The sequence below is a fragment of the Schistocerca serialis genome, chromosome 4 (assembly GCF_023864345.2).
Source record: "Schistocerca serialis cubense isolate TAMUIC-IGC-003099 chromosome 4, iqSchSeri2.2, whole genome shotgun sequence".
NCBI classification, from domain to species: domain Eukaryota; kingdom Metazoa; phylum Arthropoda; class Insecta; order Orthoptera; family Acrididae; genus Schistocerca; species Schistocerca serialis.
In genome coordinates, this window is record NC_064641.1 from 792,601,019 (window position 1) to 792,623,754 (window position 22,736).

At 38.7% G+C, this 22,736-nt stretch overlaps 1 protein-coding gene across 1 annotated transcript in view; it reads right to left on the reverse strand.

The window, feature by feature from the left end:
• Window positions 1–4,358: 4,358 nt before the first annotated feature.
• Window positions 4,359–22,736, reverse strand: part of LOC126473373 (uncharacterized) — an 89,147-nt gene continuing 70,769 nt past the window's right edge. The window contains exon 9 of the mRNA XM_050100380.1: window positions 4,359–4,803. Coding sequence (XP_049956337.1) covers window positions 4,752–4,803 — 52 coding nt within the window. The 3' untranslated portion in view covers window positions 4,359–4,751. The remainder of the gene's footprint in view (window positions 4,804–22,736) is intronic.

Below are 22,736 nucleotides of genomic sequence, written 5' to 3' on the forward strand. Positions count from 1 at the left end.
TATGTTCTAGATCAGTCATTCCCAACGTAATAGCAATTATCCCCTGGGTGGTAAGGTGTAAAATGAAACTTTTGTGAGAGGTAAAAACAAAACAGGTTTGATTTTGTTTGTGTCACTTAACTAAGTTATTTTTAAATAATCATTTTTTCTCATCACTATTTCATAAGAATCTCATATTTATAAGCAGTGCTTGATTTGTAAACAAAGAGGTTCCGCTATTTTAATTTAGACACCTTGAAGCATTATTTCAATTCTGTTTTTTCATTAGACGTAACTGTATGACATATTGGCCCATACCATCACAAATCAAGCACTGTATATAAGTAACCAATACTTCCCAAAAAATTTCTGATATGATAATTATTGTCCCACAAAGTGGAAACTAGAGTTTATACAATGGTTGTATGCAAAATGAAACAATGGAAAATCCAGGATGGGATATACTGTTGCATGCAAAACACTTTTTGAATGTTGTCCACAGACAGTGATGACAACAACTTACTGCATTTTGTGAGTTGTTGACTTGGCACATCTAATTACATGACTGAGTTATCACTATTTTGTTAGTAAGTTCTCCACTCTCCAACAGAGCCAAAATAAGACAATGTGCCTTGTGGAATTCTTTGGACAATTATTATGACTAACCTCAACTTACAAAAAATATGGTAAATATTTTAACAGCACAAAATAGATTTTCCACTTTTTTTCACAAACTGACAATTTAGCAACAAGAGATCTGAATTTGAGAGCATTTTGATGTCCTTTGATCTGACAATCATGATAATTTCAACAATGAACATTGTTCATTTATAGATGAAACAAGTGCTATTTCTTGGATTCCACAAAGACAACACACAGAAAGCAGGTCTTGATGGAAATGACACCATTTTGGAAAAAATCTAATAGCCAGTACTCATTACCATAAAAAAACCATAAGAATTCTGATTCCATTTACTGAAAGTGGACTTTCAACTATGGTAGCAATGAAAACAAAAGTGAGTAACCCAAAGAATTTTGTGCCTTGCAGGATATGCAGTGGCCCAGCGCAAACCTAAGTTTTCTGGTGAGAAATAAGTAATACCAGTGGCATCACTGACACACATGTTTTCTGTTCAACAATATGGGAATATAATAGTTTGAACATAAACAAAATATTATTCATCAGTAATCATGATCAAAATCTGTTTTGTTTATTTCAAATTTAGTTAGTGCTTCACTTAGTTGGCACACTGATTGACAACTGAGCTCATTAAGTGGTGACGACCTTTGAAAGATTGGGAAACACTGAACAAGATCCTTCATACAGTAACGTTTAAACAAAAATCTTTATTTTGCCACTGTTTGTTGACTCAGTATTTATAGGAGCTCAAACACATCCTTAGGCATCATGATCGTTGACAAAGCTTCAATATATAGTACACCAAATTTACTTCAAGTCAAGTTATGTGACTTTTAGGGATAAAATAATGTTTTATGGTTTTTGGCTAATAGCTGTAATTAAATTAACTATACTATAATGATAGAAGCTCAGGAACTGAATTAAAATTTGTGCCACACCCAGGGCTTGAACCTCGTCTCCTGCTTACTGAGCAGATATGCCAGCCAGTAGAGGTAACACAGGTGCATGGACTACCCTAGTCCAATGCTCTCCTTAACACAAACTTCAATTCATCCCTTCAGCCTATTTTCCCCTTCTTAAATTATCAATACTGCCAAGGCTCTCCAGTACTGGAATAGCACCACAGTTTATAATGCAAGTGGCACAAATTTTAATTCATTTTTTCAGTTTCTATCACTATCGTAGATGAAGTTGAGACTTGAATGTCTCAAGGAAAATTTAATTACATCAGATCTACAGATCACCTATGCCTGAAGCACAGGCAGGACTTCCCCATTATGTACAAAGCTGGAGTCTATTCCAATACTGGAGAGCCTCGGTAATACTGACAATTTAAGAAGGGGAAAATAGGCTGAAGACATTAACTAAAGTTTGTGTTAAGGAGGGCACTGGACTAGTGTGGCCCATGCACCTGTGTTACCTATTCTGCTATGGTGGTGAAAAACACATCTGCCTAGAAAGCAGGAGACCTGGGTTCAAGTCTTGACCATGGCACAAATTTTAATACATTTCTTCAGCTTCTATCATTACTGTAGATAAAGATGAGACTCACATGTCTTTTAAACAGGGGGAAAAAAGAAGTCAACCAGATAATGTATTCTCTGTTTCTTAAGTAAACACATAAGAACATATCTGGCTAGCAGAAACATCCATTTAAGTAACAGGAATCAGCAAGATTTATAGGACTGGAATGTTAAATTTAAAAATAATAAAATTTTCAAGAAAAGAGTGAGAGAGTACAATTACTGAAAGCTTAACTATGAGATGATAATGTTGTTATTGGTGACTTTATGTGACACATAAGTGCAAGATTTCACTATCATTGGCAGTTGTTTTAAATATTAACTCACATTTTTACATTATGTTATGATATAAATTGACATATTTTTGGTTACTATTGCTGGAGTGTTTAACAACACGCTGAAACAATATCTCTGATTAAAGGCTCAGCAAAGTAAGGAAAAACTTTGGATAGTCCATGCTGCAACACTCCCAAAATAAATTTAAATAATTAGTTAATGTTTCAAAAAGTTCCTGCTTTCAACAGTCAGTACCTTGTCATAACAACATCATGTAACAATCCAAGAAACATCCATAATCTGAACACATATGCAGTTTTCACACTCTGAATGACAATAGCTTGATGCTGGATAACCTTCTGAAAAAGTGGTTGTAAGAATATCAATATGTGATACGTGAGTGCACAACACGAAAGAAAATGTAATGTATACATTTTGTGATTAAATTACATACTGAAAGCTGTACGGGAAGTGATTCTCATATACAGGTCATAAAAAATTACTATCAAATTACTTCCCTGAGAAACTTTTCCATAACTATCTGCATTATACACTGATGAACAGCCAATTTCTAAACATTTTATGCAGCTTTTTCCACAGAAACAACTGTCTTCCCATTGCACATATTGTCCAATGCCATATAAAAGAATTCTAAAACAATATAAAATCACAGATAATGAAAAAACAGACAAGCTTTTGCCCTAATTTTCTACCAAAGCCATATAAAAATATATCTAGAGGTAAAGTCATACTTCAATGTAATTTTGAAAATGGGAAGAAGTATGCATTTCACTTCATAAAAAATATTATAGCTCATTTTTCAATTGTAATATACCCAATAATAATTAAAAATCGCACCAAATCTAGAAAACAGAATAGTTAGTACACATTTGACATTTTTAGACAAACAACAGGCATTTTTCAACACACAAGGTGCCAACTTTAAGTGGTATATATATAAACTGAACTTCCAGAGAGTGTACATCTGTACACATAGCTGTTGTCAGTTTTCAAGAAATAAACTGCCACATGAAAAATATAATAAATACATCTCTTTGGGCATGTATGATCATTCACATAATGTGCCTATCTTTGTCTACAAAACTTCAGTTAACGAAATTACAGTTACTCAAGAGTGAAATGAGTACACATCACCTAAGCAGGAATGCATTTTTTTTAAAAAAAATTCAGTCAGATGTGGTAAAATATTTGTTGTTCTACACAACTTCATTAGAGACATAAGCAGTAACAGTGCAGTTTGCAATCGGGATGAGAAATTAGAAACAACGAGAATGTTCGGCAAAGTGTACAATCATGGGGAAATGTGAATTCAAAATCTGTAAATTGAACTGGCAGTGTACCATGGGCATTCGTTGTGTGCTTCTTGTTTAAAAACCGAACTGTGTAACTACAAAAGTATATTTAACTTACTGACAATATATTATTTTGCTTAACAGATGTCTTAAATGCAAGAAAATACTCTACAAGTACAATATGAATTTGTATGAAACACTTATGAATACAGTATTTCTTTCTTTAAAAAAAAAAATCACATTAATTCACCTCACTCTACAGCAGAGTTACAAAAGGCATCAACAGTATCCCAGATACTCTTTATCACTTTAACTCACACTCCTTTTGATACAAAGAATTCAGGTAATATACGTACACAAACACAAATGACGATCTTAATACACCTTTACGTGACACACGAGTTTTGAAAATGTATGCTTCTTATGGCCAGACAATTATTCATTGTTTCTATTTCACTCTCATACTTCAAATGTAACTCAAATAACATTGTAAGAAAGATTTTTTCTCAGTGCTACTTAATAACACAATGTTAAAAAAATGATCTTGTGCATATCATTTTACAAAAATTAGAAGGAAATCACATAATGATATATATACATCTGACAAAAAAATACATTGAGCTCTACAACATCTTCTGAATATAAACTATATAACAGATTCAATTTAGTTCAAATGACAATAACACAAACATAAAGCTGACCACTATCACAGCCATGTGACAGAACAAAAAAGTAACTGATTCACTAATAATGTGATTTTGTCACTTTTAAAGTGCTTGGAATGAACAGAAACATCAGGCTGTAGCTTTTACAACAATGAAAGAACTAAATGTAACACACAATCCTGGAAGTTCAAAAAACAAAATTAGAAATATGTTATTACGTACAGTCACATTACATGCCTTTTCAAGGTTTTGACTATCACAGATATTTCCTTCATTCATCTATAGTCTTTGGTCTGACTAGAATATTGTCTGAATCTATGGCTTCAGCACGCATTGGGCTCAATGACAGATCATATCAGTCAATCTTGCGAACTGTTGAATCACAGAGATCCTCCATACTAGTTTTCCTGAAATTTTAAAAATCAAAACTAAGAAATTGAATGTAACATTAACAGGCAAAAGCAATGACAAACAATGCTTTTCCTCATTTATTAAACAATTATTCAAAATTAATTTCACAGAACTTCAACAAAATATATTCTGGATAGTGGTCTTCTTACAGAGCTTCTGTCAAATACTACAGAAATATCACATATGAAAATTCTCACTCATTTCTTTGATTACTGTGGTGTCACCGCCAGACACCACACTTGCTAGGTGGTAGCTTTAAATTGGCCGCGGTCCATTAGTACATGTCGGACCCGCGTGTAGCCACTGTCAGTGATCGCAGACCGAGCGCCACCACACGGCAGGTCTCGAGAGACTTACTAGCACTCGCCCCTAGTTGTACGGACGACTTAGCTAGCGATGCAACACTGACGAAGCCTCGTTTATTTGCAGAAAAGATAGATAGAATAGCCTTCAGCTAAGTCAATGGCTACGACCTAGCAAGGCGCCAGAGCAATTGATAGTTATCGTATGAAGCATGTCTCATCAAGAACGATGTATTCAAATGATGAATTAAAGTTAAGTATTCCAGAAGCTACGTACTTTTCTTTATAGCATTCATTACGTATCCTGTTTCAGACCTCACGCCAGTCTGTGTGAGCTTATAGCGTGCATATCGGTCTCCTCAAACCACACTGTGTCGGCACTTCTGTCGACACATCAATTACCATTACAGGCCTAACTTGCACATCTCTCTGAGTTATTCTAAGTTTGTCTTATGACTTTCACATTTTAATGTGGCAGAATATTTCCAGTTTTTCACATACTTTTGTCTCACTGATTTTATTTAGTCCATAATTGAATTACCTATTTGGTTTTCAAATTAGATTTTGTAGTTACTACTAGTAGTAGTAGTAACTGAGAAATCTAATAATTTGAAAACCAAGTAGGTAATTCATTTATGTACTAAATAAAATCAGTGAGACATAAGTATGTGAAAAACTGGAAATATTTGGTCACTGTAAAATGTGAATGCCACTTTTACAGTGCTTGGAATGAACAGAAACATCAGGCTCCAGCTTTTACAACAATGAAAGAACTAAATGTAACACACAATTTTGGAAGATCAAAAAACAAAATTAGTAATATGTTATTACAAACAGTCACATTACATGCTGCTGCTACTACTACTACTACTACTACTACTACTGCTAATACTACAGTAGTGGTAATGGTGGTGGTGGTGGTGGTGGTGGTAGTAGTAGTAGTAGTAGTAGTAGCAGCAGCAGCAGCAGCAGCATGTGATGTGGCTGTACAGAATAGTATTCTCCTGTGAACAAATGAAACATACTAAACAAAATGTGAAGCAGTATGTCACAAACACTGTATGCTTGTGCCAGCAATCCACTGTAAATGAGTGTTCTTTCATCTAAATAAGATTTACTCACTGAGAAATGAAATCCTGAGCACACAGTCAGCAAAAATTATAAAGTAGACACCTGTGTTTTCCTGCTTACAAAAGTCAATGCTTGTTTCCTTAAAAATAGTATTTAGGGTTAGAACAAAATAAAATTTCATTTAAGACTGTAGGCTGCAGGACTTTTCTTACGCTGTATAATTGAAAGTAAATATGTGGCTTATCCTTAATGAAGATGTAAATTCTTTCAGGTACAGTAGTGGACACCAAATAATTTGTGATGGCACCACATTTTCTGCACAAAGGCAGGGACGGTTAAATCCAAATAGTTTACATGATGATATCGTGACAGTAATACACCTAACATTTTGAGGTATCATGATAGTGTTGATCTACATACACAAATTCCACACCTTAATTTAAGTGAAACTAAATAAAGTCCAATAATGCTATGTGGGACTTGACTGCTGCCCCCCCCCCCCCCACACCTCCCCTATTCCCCTATTCTATGTATTTCAATATCTAACCTAAAGATCCTACAGATATGGTACACATTTCAGTTAATCATCAAAATGGAGCATGATGTTTCTGTTTTGTAATTGTGAGAGACTAGAAATTCAAAAATTCTACTTGAAAAGACACACAGGTGGCTTTCTTTCCACTCATTGCTCCACAATCTTTAGCACCAATTGAAGTTGATGAGATAGACTACAAAAGAAGCTCATATCCACACATCTTCAGACTGTAGCTAGTGCACTCATTAAATTTATGATAGCTAGATTCTTGAACCTTAATCAAAGTTACTAAGAAATTATTACAATACATAAGGGGAAGTAATGGAATCACTGTTATGATGAATGAAAAATTATGTGATGTCTCTCCAATTTGGAACAGAACTGGCTTAGGTTTCTTGTTTTTAGTATATGATTGGTACTCATGCATTTCTGGGGCTTTCCATTTTGTACTATCATCCAGTGATGCTTTTAATGTTTCAAGAGCAGGGTCTGAATGGGTCAGGACCTTACTCCAAAAACAGAATTTTTTTAAAAGCAGAGCAAGAAATGTATTTTCATTATATAGTTCGGCCTTAAGCCACACAATATGTTGGTATCCTAGTTTGTGCAAACAATGTATGTTCCGAAAATGTTCTGCAGATTTATATCTAGTTCTGGAATGGAATTGGGGATAGCAGATAACGTAACACAGAGTATCCAATGCAGAATGGGCAGTTGTAAAACACACCACTGGCAGAACTGAAATAAAGTTCTACTTTCACCACCACTTGTGCTACAAGCAGAAGTCCCAGTCTTGTCTCTCCATTGGTATCCAGTAAAAGCATTACTCCATCCTCTCACTTTTCCTTGTGGTATTCTCAAGAGGAGCGTGTCACTCAATACAGAAGTCAGTTGAATTTCTCCAACTTTTCCTGAAATCCTCCTACCTGTCACGTGTACATCTTAGATTAAAAGAACTGCTGATAGCACTCATTAACTCATTTCATAATCTTTTTCTTCCTCTCTCTCCTATCTTTTCCAATTTAGTCCTCACCATCTAAAAGGCTTTGTCTTTATCTGTAGCTAGGCAGTTACTGAATATTTAGTATGGATAGATAAAAAGTCTACTCACCAAGCAGAGGCATATAAAAACATCTTAAACATGCAGAAATGTGCAAGCTTTTGGAGCCAGTGGCTACCTATTCAAGCAGAAGAGTTGAGGGGAAAGGAAGAGGGATGAAGGAAAAGGACTGGTGAGCTTTAGGAAATGGGGAGGGTAACAGGCAAGACTGGACAACTGTGATCAGAGGAATCTCTACGAAGCGGAGACACCTCATACTTTCATCCTAAAATGGGCTAGCTCTGCTACTAGAGAAATATCTACATATGTAGGGGAAATCTGTAGTCCATATCACTGCAGTGATAGTGATCTGAACATCACACTGAAGTTACGACCAATGGGCCTCTCAAGTGTTTTTTGGAGTAAAAGACAATGTGTCTGAAGCAGATTATGGTCCCTCCCTTTGCCATTCACAATGGCACATTTTACACACAATCTTCACAATATGGTAACAGTTAATACACAACACCTACACTTCATCACGGAAAAAGTCTCATCAGGCACCTGAATCCACTTCTTCAGGTCACTCAGTCCATTACACAATATTAAATTACTTCTTTGCCACAGTAAGTCTGTCAAAGAGGGAGTCCATCTACTATGATGTATCAAAAGTTATGAACTTAAGCAACCACCATTTCTCAGTCCTATTGAAATATAAGCTATGCTTAGTGAAATCCACAGACCACCACAACCACAACCACAGCCACCTCCACTCAATTTGACATCCACTACTGAATATTTAAACTTTCCCATGCATTATGGTCTATACCTATGTACCTTCATTCCGCTCCTGCATGTTACCTAATGTCATCTACACATCTTCCAATATGTTGTCGTCTCTTTTCTTCCTTAACTCTTGGAATACAGCAAACAATGTTCTGAATCCAGCTATAATCCATTTGCCTGGCTACATGTCTTGATCGCTTCCATTTCATTTTCATTTCAGTAACAATCGCATCTTCCACTTCTGTTTCTTCCCTGATCTATTTGTTTATTTTCTCATCAATGCTAACAATTCCCAACATGCGTCTCTCCAGTGCCCTATGAGCAGTCAACAGTTTTCAAATAGTTTTTGTTTTTCCATCACATACTGCATTGCCATAAGTCAAATCTGGTCACACACACCATTTATTAGGTTTTTTTCAGACACACTGAAAACTTAGTTCTGCAGTCACACTTGGCTTATTTAAATCACTTCAGTGCAGTTTTACTCCTTGTGTACTTCTCTTGCTTCTTGTCAATTACCTTTCTTCCCCTAATTGCTGTATATAAAAAGACTCCACAGACCTCAGCATCTGGTTTGAAAATTATTGATGTAAAATGAAGAGGTAGCACCAAATATACAGGGTGACATTTATTGAACTATATGGAATAAAATCATCATAACTTCTGAACGGTTTGTGTTAGGATGTTCAAACCGCATGGTTGGACATGGGGCATGATGGGAATTAGTATGTGAATGCATGTACGGTTTAGCGACGAAACTCACTTTCATTTCGATGGTTTTGTCAATAAGCAAAATCAGCGCATTTGGGAGGGACTGAGAATCTGCATTTCACAATCAAGAAATATCTTCACCTTCAATGTGTGACTGTGTGGCGTGCAATGTTCACTCACGGAATAATCTGTGTTCTGCCGGAGCACTTTGGGGGCTGTGTTCTGGCTCTGGGGTATCCAGAGGCCACTGGCATAGGCCTTGATTGGCCGCCATATTCTCTGGATCTGAACACACACCACTCCCTTTTTGTGGGGCTATATTAATGACAAGATGTACAGCAATAACACCAAAGGCATTGCTGAGCCGAAAACAGCATCGATGTTCCGACACTTCAGCAGGTAATGCAGAATTTCACTATTCATCTGTGCCACATCATCGCCAATGATGGCAGGTATATCGAAGATGTCATAACCTAAATCCAAACATCTGTAGTGAAGTTTACATGTTGAATAAAGTGTGTGCACACCATAGTTTGTAACTAATTTACTTTTTTTCCCATACAGTTCAATAATTGTCACCCTGTATTTAACAGGTGCCTCAGGGAGGCAGAGCAGGCACTTGGTGAAAGAGGAAAGGGGCTCTTTAAGGGTTGAACAACATTTCTAAAATGAGAGTTTGTTGATGGAAAATGAGCTGAACTCTACATCTGGTTTAATATGTGGCGAGTATTAAACAGTATTACTAAATTAAAGAAGATATATGGATTTGTTTGTTGTAGCACTTACAAGAGGAGAAATAGATACAATACAGATTTAGCAATATTATAACAAGTGACAACGAAAATTATAAATAGAAAAAGCTTTGTTTTTTTCAAATCAGGCAAAGGACTGTTATTCAGTCTTAAGTCACGAAAAAGAAACACACAAATAAATATTTCAGACTGACATAATATTTATTTTTATCTGACATTCTTGATACACCATGGTACACAAGGACCAAGGTTGCGTTCCCTACACTGCCTTCTGTCATATTCTTATCAGTCGTTCTTCCCTTGATCATAACAGATTTTACAGTGATATCACAGAATTTCTTCACCACTGCATAAAGTCAACTTCATCTTCTTCTTCTTCGGTACTTCAGTCCTGACGGGTCTTGGTCTTCTTAACAATCTGCCTCCAAATATCTCTCTTCTTCACTTTTCTTTTCCACCATCAGATCTCTGTCTTGATAAGACTGGCCATATACGGTCGGCCATCTAGCTCCGGGTTGGTCCTACCTTCTGGTGCAGTACACTTTTCCTTCCATTATTCGTTTGGTTATCCTGACATTTGCCATCCTCTCCACATGTCCTAATCAGCATACTCTTTGAGATTTGATAAAATTTACTGTATGTTCCCTTGTATAAACTCTTGTATTTCATGCTTGTACCACGTGGTTACACTTAAAGTGCAGCTACTCATGGAGGTTCAATATGGGCTGTAATTATCGTGTGGCTGTGAAAGCTGGTAGATATGCTACTGCATTAATACGTAACCGATTTACACTGGAAAAAGAGAGTTCTAATTGTGGACACTAGTGCAAATCTGGTACCATACACTGTTTGTACGACGGTATGACAGCCACAATGTTATTTGACAAGCCATAATCTGAGTGAACATTATACCTATCAAGACTATAGGCCACGAGTTCATAGTCACATTGTTTTATGTGAACAGTTTTTGATGTTGCTGAGCAACTGTCATACAATATTTTGTAAAGGAACACACCACCATTTGACTGTTTTATTGTTTATTTAGGTAAAACCCAGGGTTCGGCCTTTTAAGTCATTTTCAAGTATTTGATTTTGTGTCTTTAACATATATTGCAGGACACTTAACATGTTGTCAAACTCAAAGTTGGCCATAAATTAAGAAAAATATTGGCTCCCCATGAAATGCCAGATGTAAAATCACCATCTTGTAATAGATCAATAAATAATCATGGGAGCAAGTCATATTCAGTAAAAACAAGTTTATGTTGGTAAATAAAAGATCAGCACATGTCCTTTAAATGTAATTATAGTGAAATCAAAGCGTAAATAACAGCAATTTCAGTGCTGCATTGAGAGTGTACTGCCAACTGAAAGTTCTGAGGAGAGCCGACTGAAAGATCCGAGGAGAGACCAGATGTCATTGAATGTTTTAAAGCAGGTGATAATGAAATTTGAAAGCACAGGTGAGCTTGACGTGGCACCTGGAAAGTGCCCTGTTATTCGTGAGGTTGCTGTTTCTGTATTTGACCCTGCAGCATGTGTCCCAGGTAGTGCTAGTGCTTGTACAGTGTCATGAGAATTTCCGTCTCATGGTCAACAGTATGCAAAGTTTTGCAGTGTATTTTATGCTAGCACCTGTAGAGGATCCGGACACTGCAGTAACTGAAACCTCATGAGCTGCAAGCAACACTCATTGAAGTTGATGACATGTGGCTGGACAAAATGTTATGGAATGACAAGGCGCATTTTACACTACAGGGTGCAATGAATACACAGAACTGAGACTTCGGGATACTGTTAAACCAAATACTGTGCATGAAGAGCCGTTGCAGTCACCAGTCACTGTAAGTGACTGTCTGGCGTGGATTCATAAGCACCTCTATTCTCGGTCTGTTCTTCTTTTAAGAGAATACACCTATAGGACCTGTCAACTGTACTAAGATGTCTGGATGTTGGTAACAGGTTTTTTAAATTAAAATACAGAACGTAGGTACGCTTGAAAATTTTATTTCGGTTGTTCCAATGTGATACATGTACCTTTGTGAACTTATCATTTCTGACAATGCATGCTGTTACAGTGTGATTACCTGTAAATACCACATTAATGCAGTAAATGCTCAAAATGATGTCCATCAACCTCAATGAATTTGGCAATACGTGTGACGACATTCCTCTCAACAGTGAGTAGTTTGCCTTCCGTAATGTTCGCACATGCGTTGGCAGTGCACTGACGCATGTTGTCAGGCATTGTCGGTGGATCATGATAGCAAATATCCTTCAACTTTCCCCACAGAAAGAAATCCGGGGACATCAGATCCGGTGAACGTGCGGGCCATGGTATGGTGCTTCGACGACCAATCCACCTGTCATGAAATATGCTATGCAATACCGCTTCAACCGCAAGCGAGCTATGTGCCGGACATCCATCATGTTGGAATTACATCGCCATTCTGTCGTGCAGTGAAACATCTTGTAGTAACATCAGTAGAACATTACATAGGAAATCAGCATACATTGCACCATTTAGATTGCCATTGATAAAATGGGGGCAATTATCCTTCCTCCCATAATGCCGCACCATACATTAACACGCCAAGGTCGCTGATGTTCCACTTGTCGCAGCCATCGTGGATTTTCCGTTGCCCACTAGTGCATATTATGCCGGTTCACGTTACAGCTGTTGGCGAATGATACTTTGTCGCTAAATAGAATGCGTGCAAAAAATCTGTCATTGTCCTGTAATTTCTCTTGTGCCCAGTGGCAGAACTGTACACGACGTTCAAAGTCGTCGCCATGCAATTCCTGGTGCATAGAAATGTGGTAAGGGTGCAATCGACGTTGCTGTAGCATTCTCAACACCGACGTTTTTGAGATTCCCGATTCTCACACAATTTGTCTGCTACTGATGTGCGGATTAGCTGCGACAGCAGCTAAAACACCTACTTGGGCATCATCATTTGTTGCATGCCGTGGTTAACGTTTCACATGTGGCTGAACACTTCCTGTTTCCTTAAATAACGTAACTGTCTGGCGAGCAGTCCAGACACTCGGATGATTTTGTCCAGGGTACCGAGCAGCATACATAGCACACGCCCTTTGGGCATTCTGATCACAATAGCCATACAGCAACACAATATCGACCTTTTCCGCAATTGGTAAACGGTCCATTTTAACACGGGTAATGTATCATGAAGCAAATATTGTCCACACTGGCGGAATGTTACGTGATACCACGTAGTTATACGTTTGTGACTATTACAGTGCCATCTATCACAACGTGAAAAAAGTAGTCCAACTAAAACATTCATATTTCTTTAAGTACTACACGAATTTGTAATAAAAAATGGGGGTTCCTATTTAAAAAACGCAGTTGATATCTGTTTGACCTATGGCAGAGCCATCTAGCGGGCCAACCATAGCGCCATCTGGTTTCCCTCTTCAAGCTAGACGAGTTTTTTCGTTTAATGCTTATTTTGTGAGATATATGGCTCAGTCACTATCAATGGACCACCCTGTACACTTACATGGTGTCCGTTCTTTTGGACATGTCTGAAAGAACAGACACCATGTTAAGTATATAATTGTACAAATGGAAGTTAACCCTTTTAGTGCCAAATACGATCTAATCGGATCATGCCGTACGTGTGAAAAGTGCCATGTACGATCTAATCGTACTGCCATTCACATGCCCTTTTCTCTCAAACTAAGGCACAGATCGTGGTATACTGATGTCGTCCAGACAAACAAAGGTCAAAAGATAGTCATCAAGTACTTTGTTTCAATTGTCGATGCCAATAATCGATATTTTCGAGTTCCAAAAACAAGGTTGTTTTTCATTCATTTCGAAGGTACTACGGCGCTGCCAAGAAAGAAGTTTCATTTGCGTGCGATGTATACCACGGAAAGTAGTGAAAGTGAGAACGATTTTGCACGTTTTTCAGACTGTGGATCAATCTATGAGTGGTCTAGTGGTGATATCTCATCATATGAGTCATCAATAGCTGAATCTGCACCCAGCAGCGATGAAGACGATGTTGAAGAATTGACTGCAGACAGCGACACGTTTGCTGAAACTGGAACTGATGAGTTGGACAATCCTGCTCCACACCGCTTCATGTTTTCGGAATTACCAGGCCCCAAGCAGGTACCAATAAATGCTATGCCAATTGCAACTGTTTACGATAATCGCAACAAAACAAACTGATATGCTCAGCAATTTATCAGTGAACTCTCGTGTGAGAAAGTGGTATCCTACCTCAGTTCCAGAAATGAAGGCTTTTGTGGCAGTAATACTAAATATGGGACTCATAAAGAAACCAACAATTTTTAGTTACTGGTCTACAGATGAAAATATGGCAACTCCATGGTTTTCCCGAATGTTTTCGCGTAACAGATTTCAGTTGCTCCTAAAATTTTTCCACTTGCCAGACAATACAAAATTGCACCCTCCTGGTCATCCAGCATATGACCCCACTGCAAAGTTTGATATTATGCTGAACTTTGCCAATAATGTGTTTCGTCACCATTATACATCTCATCAACAGCTGAGTGTTGACGAAAGTCTTGGTGGTTCTAAAACTCATTCTCAACTCATCCAGTATCTCCCTAATAAACATCATCACAGATGGGGTGTAAAGTTCTGGATGCTATGTGATTCTGTGGTGAACTACTGCCTTGAATTTTATGTGTACCATGGAGCAAGATGTGAAGCTGACATAGTGGAGATAAAAGAGCACGAATTAGGCTATGTAGTTATTACAAAATTACTTGCTCTTGGTAATTACATGAACAAGGGGTACCACATTTTCTGTGACAATTTCTTAACGTCAATTCCGGTAGTGGAAAAACAGTATTCCATGGGAACCATCCTCACTGGCACAATATGGAGGAAGAGAAAATTTCTCCCACCTAATTTCCAAATTTGACACTGGGCACGTCAAATTCTTTAGAAAGGCCTTTGTGCTTCTCTGTGGCTTCAGGAAAAAGAAGTCACAGAAAAATCCAGTTCTGTTGCTCAGTTCCTCCTCTACTGCAACAGCGTCAGAGAGAAGTAGTTGCAAACGACAACCTTTGAAGAAAGCTGATGTCCTATTTCAATATGACAACAGTATAATAAATACATGGAAAAAATTGATTCCCTCCCCCCATGAACCATGGACCTTGCCGTTGGTGGGGAGGCTTGCGTGCCTCAGCGATACAGATGGCCGTACCATAGGTGCAACCACAACGGAGGGGTATCTGTTGAGACGCCAGACAAACTGTGGTTCCTGAAGAGGGGCAGGAGCCTTTTCAGTAGTTGCAGGGGCAACAGTCTGGATGATTGACTGATCTGGCCTTGTAACATTAACCAAAACGGCCTTGCTGTGCTGGTACTGCGAACGGCTGAAAGCAAGGGGAAACTACAGCCGTAATTTTTCCCGAGGACATGCAGCTTTACTGTATGATTAAATGATGATGGTGTCCTCTTGGGTAAAATATTCCGGAGGTAAAATAGTCCCCCATTCGGATCTCCGGGCGGGGACTACTCAAGAGGGCGTCGTTATCAGGAGAAAGAAAACTGGCATTCTACGGATCGGAGCATGGAATGTCAGATCCCTTAATCGGGCAGGTAGGTTAGAAAATTTAAAAAGGGAAATGGATAGGTTACAGTTAGATATAGTGGGAATTAGTGAAGTTCGGTGGCAGGAGGAACAAGACTTTGGTCAGGTGATTACAGGGTTATAAATACAAAATCAAATAGGGGTAATGCAGGAGTAGGTTTAATAACGAATAAAAAAATAGGAGTGCGGGTTAGCTACTACAAACAGCATAGTGAACGCATTATTGTGGTCAAGATAGACACAAAGCCCTTGCCTACTACAGTAGTACAAGTTTATATGCCAACTAGCTTTGCAGATGATGAAGAAATAGATGAAATGTATGACGAGATAAAAGAAATTATTCAGGTAGTGAAGGGAGACGAAAATTTAATAGTCATGGGTGACTGGAATTCGTCAGTAGGAAAAGGGAGAGAAGGAAACATAGTAGGTGAATATGGATTGGGGGGAAGAAATGAAAGAGGAAGCCGCCTTGTAGAATTTTGCACAGAGCATAACTTAATCATAGCTAACACTTGGTTCAAGAATCATGAAAGAAGGTTGTATACCTGGAAGAATCCTGGAGATAGTAAAAGGTATCAGATAGATTATATAATGGTAAGACAGAGATTTAGGAACCAGGTTTTAAATTGTAAGACATTTCCAGGGGCAGATGTGGATTCTGACCACAATATGTTGGTTATGAACTGCAGATTGAAACTGAAGGAACTGCAAAAAGGCGGGAATTTAAGGAGATGGGACCTGGATAAACTGAAAGAATCAGAGGGTGTAGAGAGTTTCAGGGAGAGCATAAGGGAACAATTGACAGGAATGGGGGAAAGAAATACAGTAGAAGAAGAATGGGTAGCTTTCAGGGATGAAGTAGTGAAGGCAGCAGAGGATCAAGTAGGTAAAAGGACGAGGGCTAGTAGAAATCCTTGGGTAACAGAAGAAATATTGAATTTAATTGATGAAAGGAGAAAATATAAAAATGCAGTAAATGAAGCAGGCAAAAAGGAATACAAACGTCTCAAAAATGAGATCCACAGGAAGTGCAAAATGGCTAAGCAGGGATGGCTAGAGGACAAATGTAAGGATGTAGAGGCTTGTCTCACTAGGGGTAAGATAGATACTGCCTACAGGAAAATTAAAGAGACCTTTGGAGAGAAGAGAACCACTTGCATGAATATCAAGAGCTCAGATGGAAACCCAGTTCTAAGCAAAGAAGGGAAGGCAGAAAGGTGGAAGGAGTATATAGAGGGTTTATACAAGGGCGATGTACTAGAGGACAATATTATGGAAATGGAAGAGGATGTAGATGAAGATGAAATGGGAGATAAGATACTGCGTGAAGAGTTTGACAGAGCACTGAAAGACCTGAGTCGAAACAAGGCCCCGGGAGTAGACAACATTCCATTAGAACTACTGATGGCCTTGGGAGAGCCAGTCATGCCAAAACTCTACCATCTGGTGAGCAAGATGTATGAGACAGGCGAAATACCCACAGACTTCAAGAAGAATATAATAATTCCAATCCCAAAGAAAGCGGGTGTTGACAGATGTGAAAATTACCGAACTATCAGTTTAATAAGTCACAGCTGCAAAATATTAACGCGAATTCTTTACAGACGAATGGAAAAACTGGTAGAAGCGGACCTCGGGGAAGATCAGTTTGGATTCCGTAGAAATGTTGGAACACGTGAGGCAATACTAACCTTGCGACTTACCTTAGAAGAAAGATTAAGAAAAGGCAAACCTACGTTTCTAGCATTTGTAGACTTAGAGAAAGCTTTTGACAACGTTAACTGGAATACTCTCTTTCAAATTCTGAAGGTGGCAGGGGTAAAATACAGGGAGCGAAAGGCTATTTACAATTTGTACAGAAACCAGATGGCAGTTATAAGAGTCGAGGGGCATGAAAGGGAAGTAGTGGTTGGGAAAGGAGTCAGACAGGGTTGTAGCCTCTCCCCGATGTTATTCAATCTGTATATTCAGCAAGCAGTAAAGGAAACAAAAGAAAAATTTGGAGTAGGTATTATGATCCATGGAGAAGAAATAAAAACTTTGAGGTTCGCCGATGACATTGTAATTCTGTCAGAGACAGCAAAGGACTTGGAAGAGCAGTTGAATGGAATGGACAGTGTCTTGAAAGGGGGATATAAGATGAACATCAACAAAAGCAAAACGAGGATAATGGAATGTAGTCAAATTAAATCGGGTGATGCTGAGGGGATTAGATTAGGAAATGAGACACTTAAAGTAGTAAAGGAGTTTTTCTATTTACGGAGTAAAATAACTGATGATGGTCGAAGTAGAGAGGATATAAAATGTAGACTGGCAATGGCAAGGAAATCGTTTCTGAAGAAGAGAAATTTGTTAACATCGAGTATAGATTAAAGTGTCAGGAAGTCGTGTCTGAAAGTATTTGTATGGAGTGTAGCCATGTATGGAAGTGAAACATGGACGATAACCAGTTTGGACAGGAAGAGAATAGAAGCTTTCGAAATGTGGTGCTACAGAAGAATGCTGAAGATAAGGTGGGTAGATCACGTAACTAATGAGGAGGTATTGAATAGGATTGGGGAGAAGAGAAGTTTGTGGCACAACTTGACCAGAAGAAGGGATCGGTTGGTAGGACATGTTTTGAGGCATCAAGGGATCACAAATTTAGCATTGGAGGGCAGCGTGGAGGGTAAAAATCGTAGAGGGAAACCAAGAGATCAATACACTAAGCAGACTCAGAAGGATGTAGGTTGCAGTAGGTACTGGGAGATGAAGAAGCTTGCACAGGATAGAGTAGCATGGAGAGCTGCATCAAACCAGTCTCAGGACTGAAGACCACAACAACAACAAGATTGATTCCTCAGATATGATGACAAACTGTTATCTGGATGAGAGGAAGATGGTGAAATGATGGAAGAAAGTGGTTTTCAGCATAATTGGCAGGATGTTCCTGAATGCTTACATTCTTTATAAAGAAAATCTATCTTCATCCGAGAAACCACTCACATGTCTGATATTCAACAGCAAAATCATCTGCACATTGTCCCAGGAGTGGTTCAAGTTACAAAACGTAGCACCCACTACATCAAGTGCAAATGCAAATCGGCCAAGTTTCGTATGTGGTGTGGACATTAGCCTACAAATGGCCTCAGCAAGGATGCAATATGTTTGGCTAAATCGTAAGTGGGGGCACCAATATTGCTCACTATTGGCCATAAGGGTAGTCTGTCTTTATGTACCTTCGGAAGGCCATAGAGTCTTGGAGGTATGCTGCCATGAGGTCTTAAACATTTGATTGTTTCTGGAGGCAACGAGGAAGAATTCAGGAGTGTAGCTGTCTTCCGTTGCACACATCCTGTAGGATCGTTATCAATCTTCCTGTAGCCAGAATGTAGACCGTACATCTTATTCACATACAAACTGCGAGGTAACAGTACAGTTAACTTGCCTTTATCGGCCTTCAGTACCACAACGTCAGGATCTTCTCGGAGATTTCGCAGTGCAACCCTTTCTGCGGAGGACGTTGTGGTGCCCCCACTTACGATTTAGCCAAACATCTTGCATCCTTGCTGAGGCCATTTGTAGGCAAATGTCCACACCACGTACGAAACTCTGCCAATTTTATCAACCGACTGGGGGCTCCACGCCTAAGTACTTCTGAACTTTTAGTTAGTTTTGACGTGGTGTCTCTTTTTACAAGGGTACCCCTCGCAGACTCCTTGGCACTGATTGGCAATAAGTTTCAGGTGGGAATCACTGCTCTGTTTCACCACACTCTCTCCCCAACATGTTCTATGTTCAACCAAGAATATTTTGAACAGACTGACGGCGTCACCATGGGTAGCCACTTGTCTCCCTTGGTGGACAACCTTTTTATGGAGGATTTTGAGGAGAGAGCACTTGAATCAGCAGCCCTCAAACCAACTGTTTTTTGGAGGTACGTGGATGACACTTTCGTAGTGTGGCCTCATGGAGAAGAAAAATTAATGGAGTTTTTAGATCACCTCAACTCCATTCATGAGAACATTTGGTTTACCATGAAATTAGAGAAAAATGGTTGCCTCCCTTTCTTGGATGTGCTAGTTAGACGGAAGACTGATGGCTCTCTGGGGCATTCAGTTTATTGAAAGGCCACACATACTGATTTGTATTTAAATTCGTCCAGCTGCCATCACCCATTGCAAACAATGAGTGTACTTAAAACACTGGCACACAGAGCTCATGTAGTGTCAGATGCAGATAGTTTGCCTGAAGAGCTTGCCCACCTGAAGAGGGTTTTCAAAGAGAATGGATATTCTACAAGGCAAATTAGCAAGGCACTTGCAATTAAGCCAAAGAAACAGGGAGTGGAGAAAGAAGAGAGCACACCTACTAAATCTTTAGCTTTTCTTCCCTTTGTTGGCAACATTTCCTTCAAAATTGCAAGAATCCTCCACGGTTTCGAAGTGAAAGTGATTTTCCGTCCACCATCGAAGATTTCCGACCTGCTGGGATCAGTGAAAGATGATCTGGTATTGCGGAAGGCGGGCATTTATAATATACCTTGTCAGTGTGGCATGTCATATATAGGACAAACAATGCGAACAGTAGAAGAACGTTGCACTGAACATCAACGCTGTACTCGCCTTTTGCAACCTAGCAAGTCTGCAATTGCTGAGCATTGCATTTCCACTGGACACTCAATGGAGTATGATAAGACAACAATTTTGGCCACAGCAACATCCTTTTGGGACTCTGTCATAAAAGAATCAGTGGAAATTCGCATGACAGACAATCTTATGAACCGTGACAATGGCTATCAGCTAGATAATGCGTGGAACCCCATCATCTCTAAGATCTGCTCCAGACAAAGACGTCAGAGTACTCCGATGGGTGCGGCAATTGACAACGCTGAAGACAGCTGAGTTCTGCAGTACCACCAGCAAGGGCGCTGCTGGCAGGCGGTGTGGTTTGTCTGTTAATATGATTTTGACGCATGCTATATATTGTGGAACGGAGGGCGTCTTCGTCAGTCTTCGATGGCTCACCTGAGGATGGCTGGCAGTTCTCCAGTCAAAATATCGTGGATGGAAGCAAACGACGACCGGCTGCAAGCCCGAAATCTTTTTGAATATTTAGTTCACTGGGAAAATTTTAAATTACACTTGTGTTGTGTGTGGATACTTTCAGTGCACATTGTTATCCTTTCGTTCAGCACACCTGAAAATATCTTGCACGCTATATTCACTACAGTGCTAATTCTTCTCCTTTCTAATATAAAGTGTATATTACTCCAGTTTTCTGGTATCCTTTCATTTTCCCATACATTATTTACTAGCGCACGTATTCATGTATTTTTATAACTTCTGACACTATCCCATCTTCGCCAAGTGCACAGTTATTTATCAATTTACTAGCTGACCCGGCGAACTTCATACCGCCTAACAGTCAATGAATGTCGTGTTACCTTTTAGCTGAACTAATTTAGGCATTGATGAACGTAATACAATGATACAAAATAATATTAATATAGATAGAAATATAAAAGTATTTTATTTTGATGAATGATGATGAATACATACAGAATGAGAATAAAAATTAAAAAAATAATAATAATTAAGTATTTCATACACATGTCAGAAAAAAATCATTGAAAACTATGTTGTGCAGGTTGGGATACACTCTGATTAATTCATTAATCGGATTTTCATTCAAGCACCTTGTGGTAAACGACATTCTTGGTTTTTTGGTCAGGCGCAAGAACAAATAATGCGGATGGTTTGCCGACACGTGAGCATGCTACGTACAATTGACCCTGAGAAAAACACGCATTTTCTAGATTGAGGCCACAAATAGTCAAGGATTGGCCCTGTGATTTGTTGATCGTCATGGCGAAGGCAAGACGAATCGGGAATTGAATTCGTTTAAACTCAAAGGGCATATCTGTTGGGATCATCGGAATCCTTGGAATAAGAACTTCCTCATCTTTAAATTTTCCTTTAAGTATCGACGCGTGAATCACATTGCTCATCAGTTTTCTTATCACCAAACGCGTTCCATTGCACAGTTTTGGTTGGTTTAAATTTCTAAGCATGATGACTACCGAGCCAACCTTCAGTTGTAAATTGTGCGGTGGTAAACCAGGCACATCCAAGGAGTTCAAAAATTCAATTGGATAATTAGTGGCTTCTTCTTCGTTTGTTACACAGTCGATAGATGTGAATGAATACAGAGTACCTACGATTTGATTTTGAATTATAAAATTGAGGTCATCTACATCTTTATTTTTAGCCGCCAAAATTGCTCACTCACTTAACCATTTTGTATTTTTGTGGTTAGCAATGATATCCGGAAATACTTTGTTCATAAGCTCGTCTTTTGATGAGACGAAATTGCAAAAATTTGGAGGAAATGAAATCAAACTGCTCGATTCGTCAACAGGAACGCGGCCATTACCGATAGTCAGCAATTGCTTCGAGAAATCATCAGCAGATAGATCGTTCAACAATGCAACTCTCATATTTACAGACAGTTGAAGTTTGTTTACATATCGCCACAGATTTGATGCTTTGAGGCAAGCGTTTATTTCGTCGGCAGCAGTAGATCTTGGAATTACTGGTAGTGTTTGTCGGAAATCGCCAGATAATAAAATCATTGAACCACCAAAACATCTCGAGTCATTGCGCAGATCTTTTAATGTTCGGTCTAGTGCTTCCAATGCGCGTTTGTGCGCCATTGTGCATTCGTCCCATATGATGATTTTTGATGCTACTAAAACTTTGGCCATTGCGGAGTGTTTCGAAATGTTACATGTCGGTTGTTCGGTAGTTTGAAGGTTTAATGGCAATTTTAACACTGAGTGAGCTGTACGGCATCTGTCTAACAATGTGGCCGCTATTCCAGAAGAAGCAATTGCTACCGCAATTTCGGATCTCGCACGTACAGTGGCCAAAATCAATTTTGGCCACTGTACGTGCGAGATTTCATTTTTTTTTTTTTTTTTCATTTTTTTTAAAGATGTATTCTGCTATTCGGGGCGGAGACAAATCCAACAAATCAAAAATCATGAAAATTGGTCCAGCAGATCTCGAGTTATAAGTGTTATAACAAACCCGACTTTGTTTTATATATATAGATATATCATTGACTCCATTTCTTGCGTAGTTGATCTATTC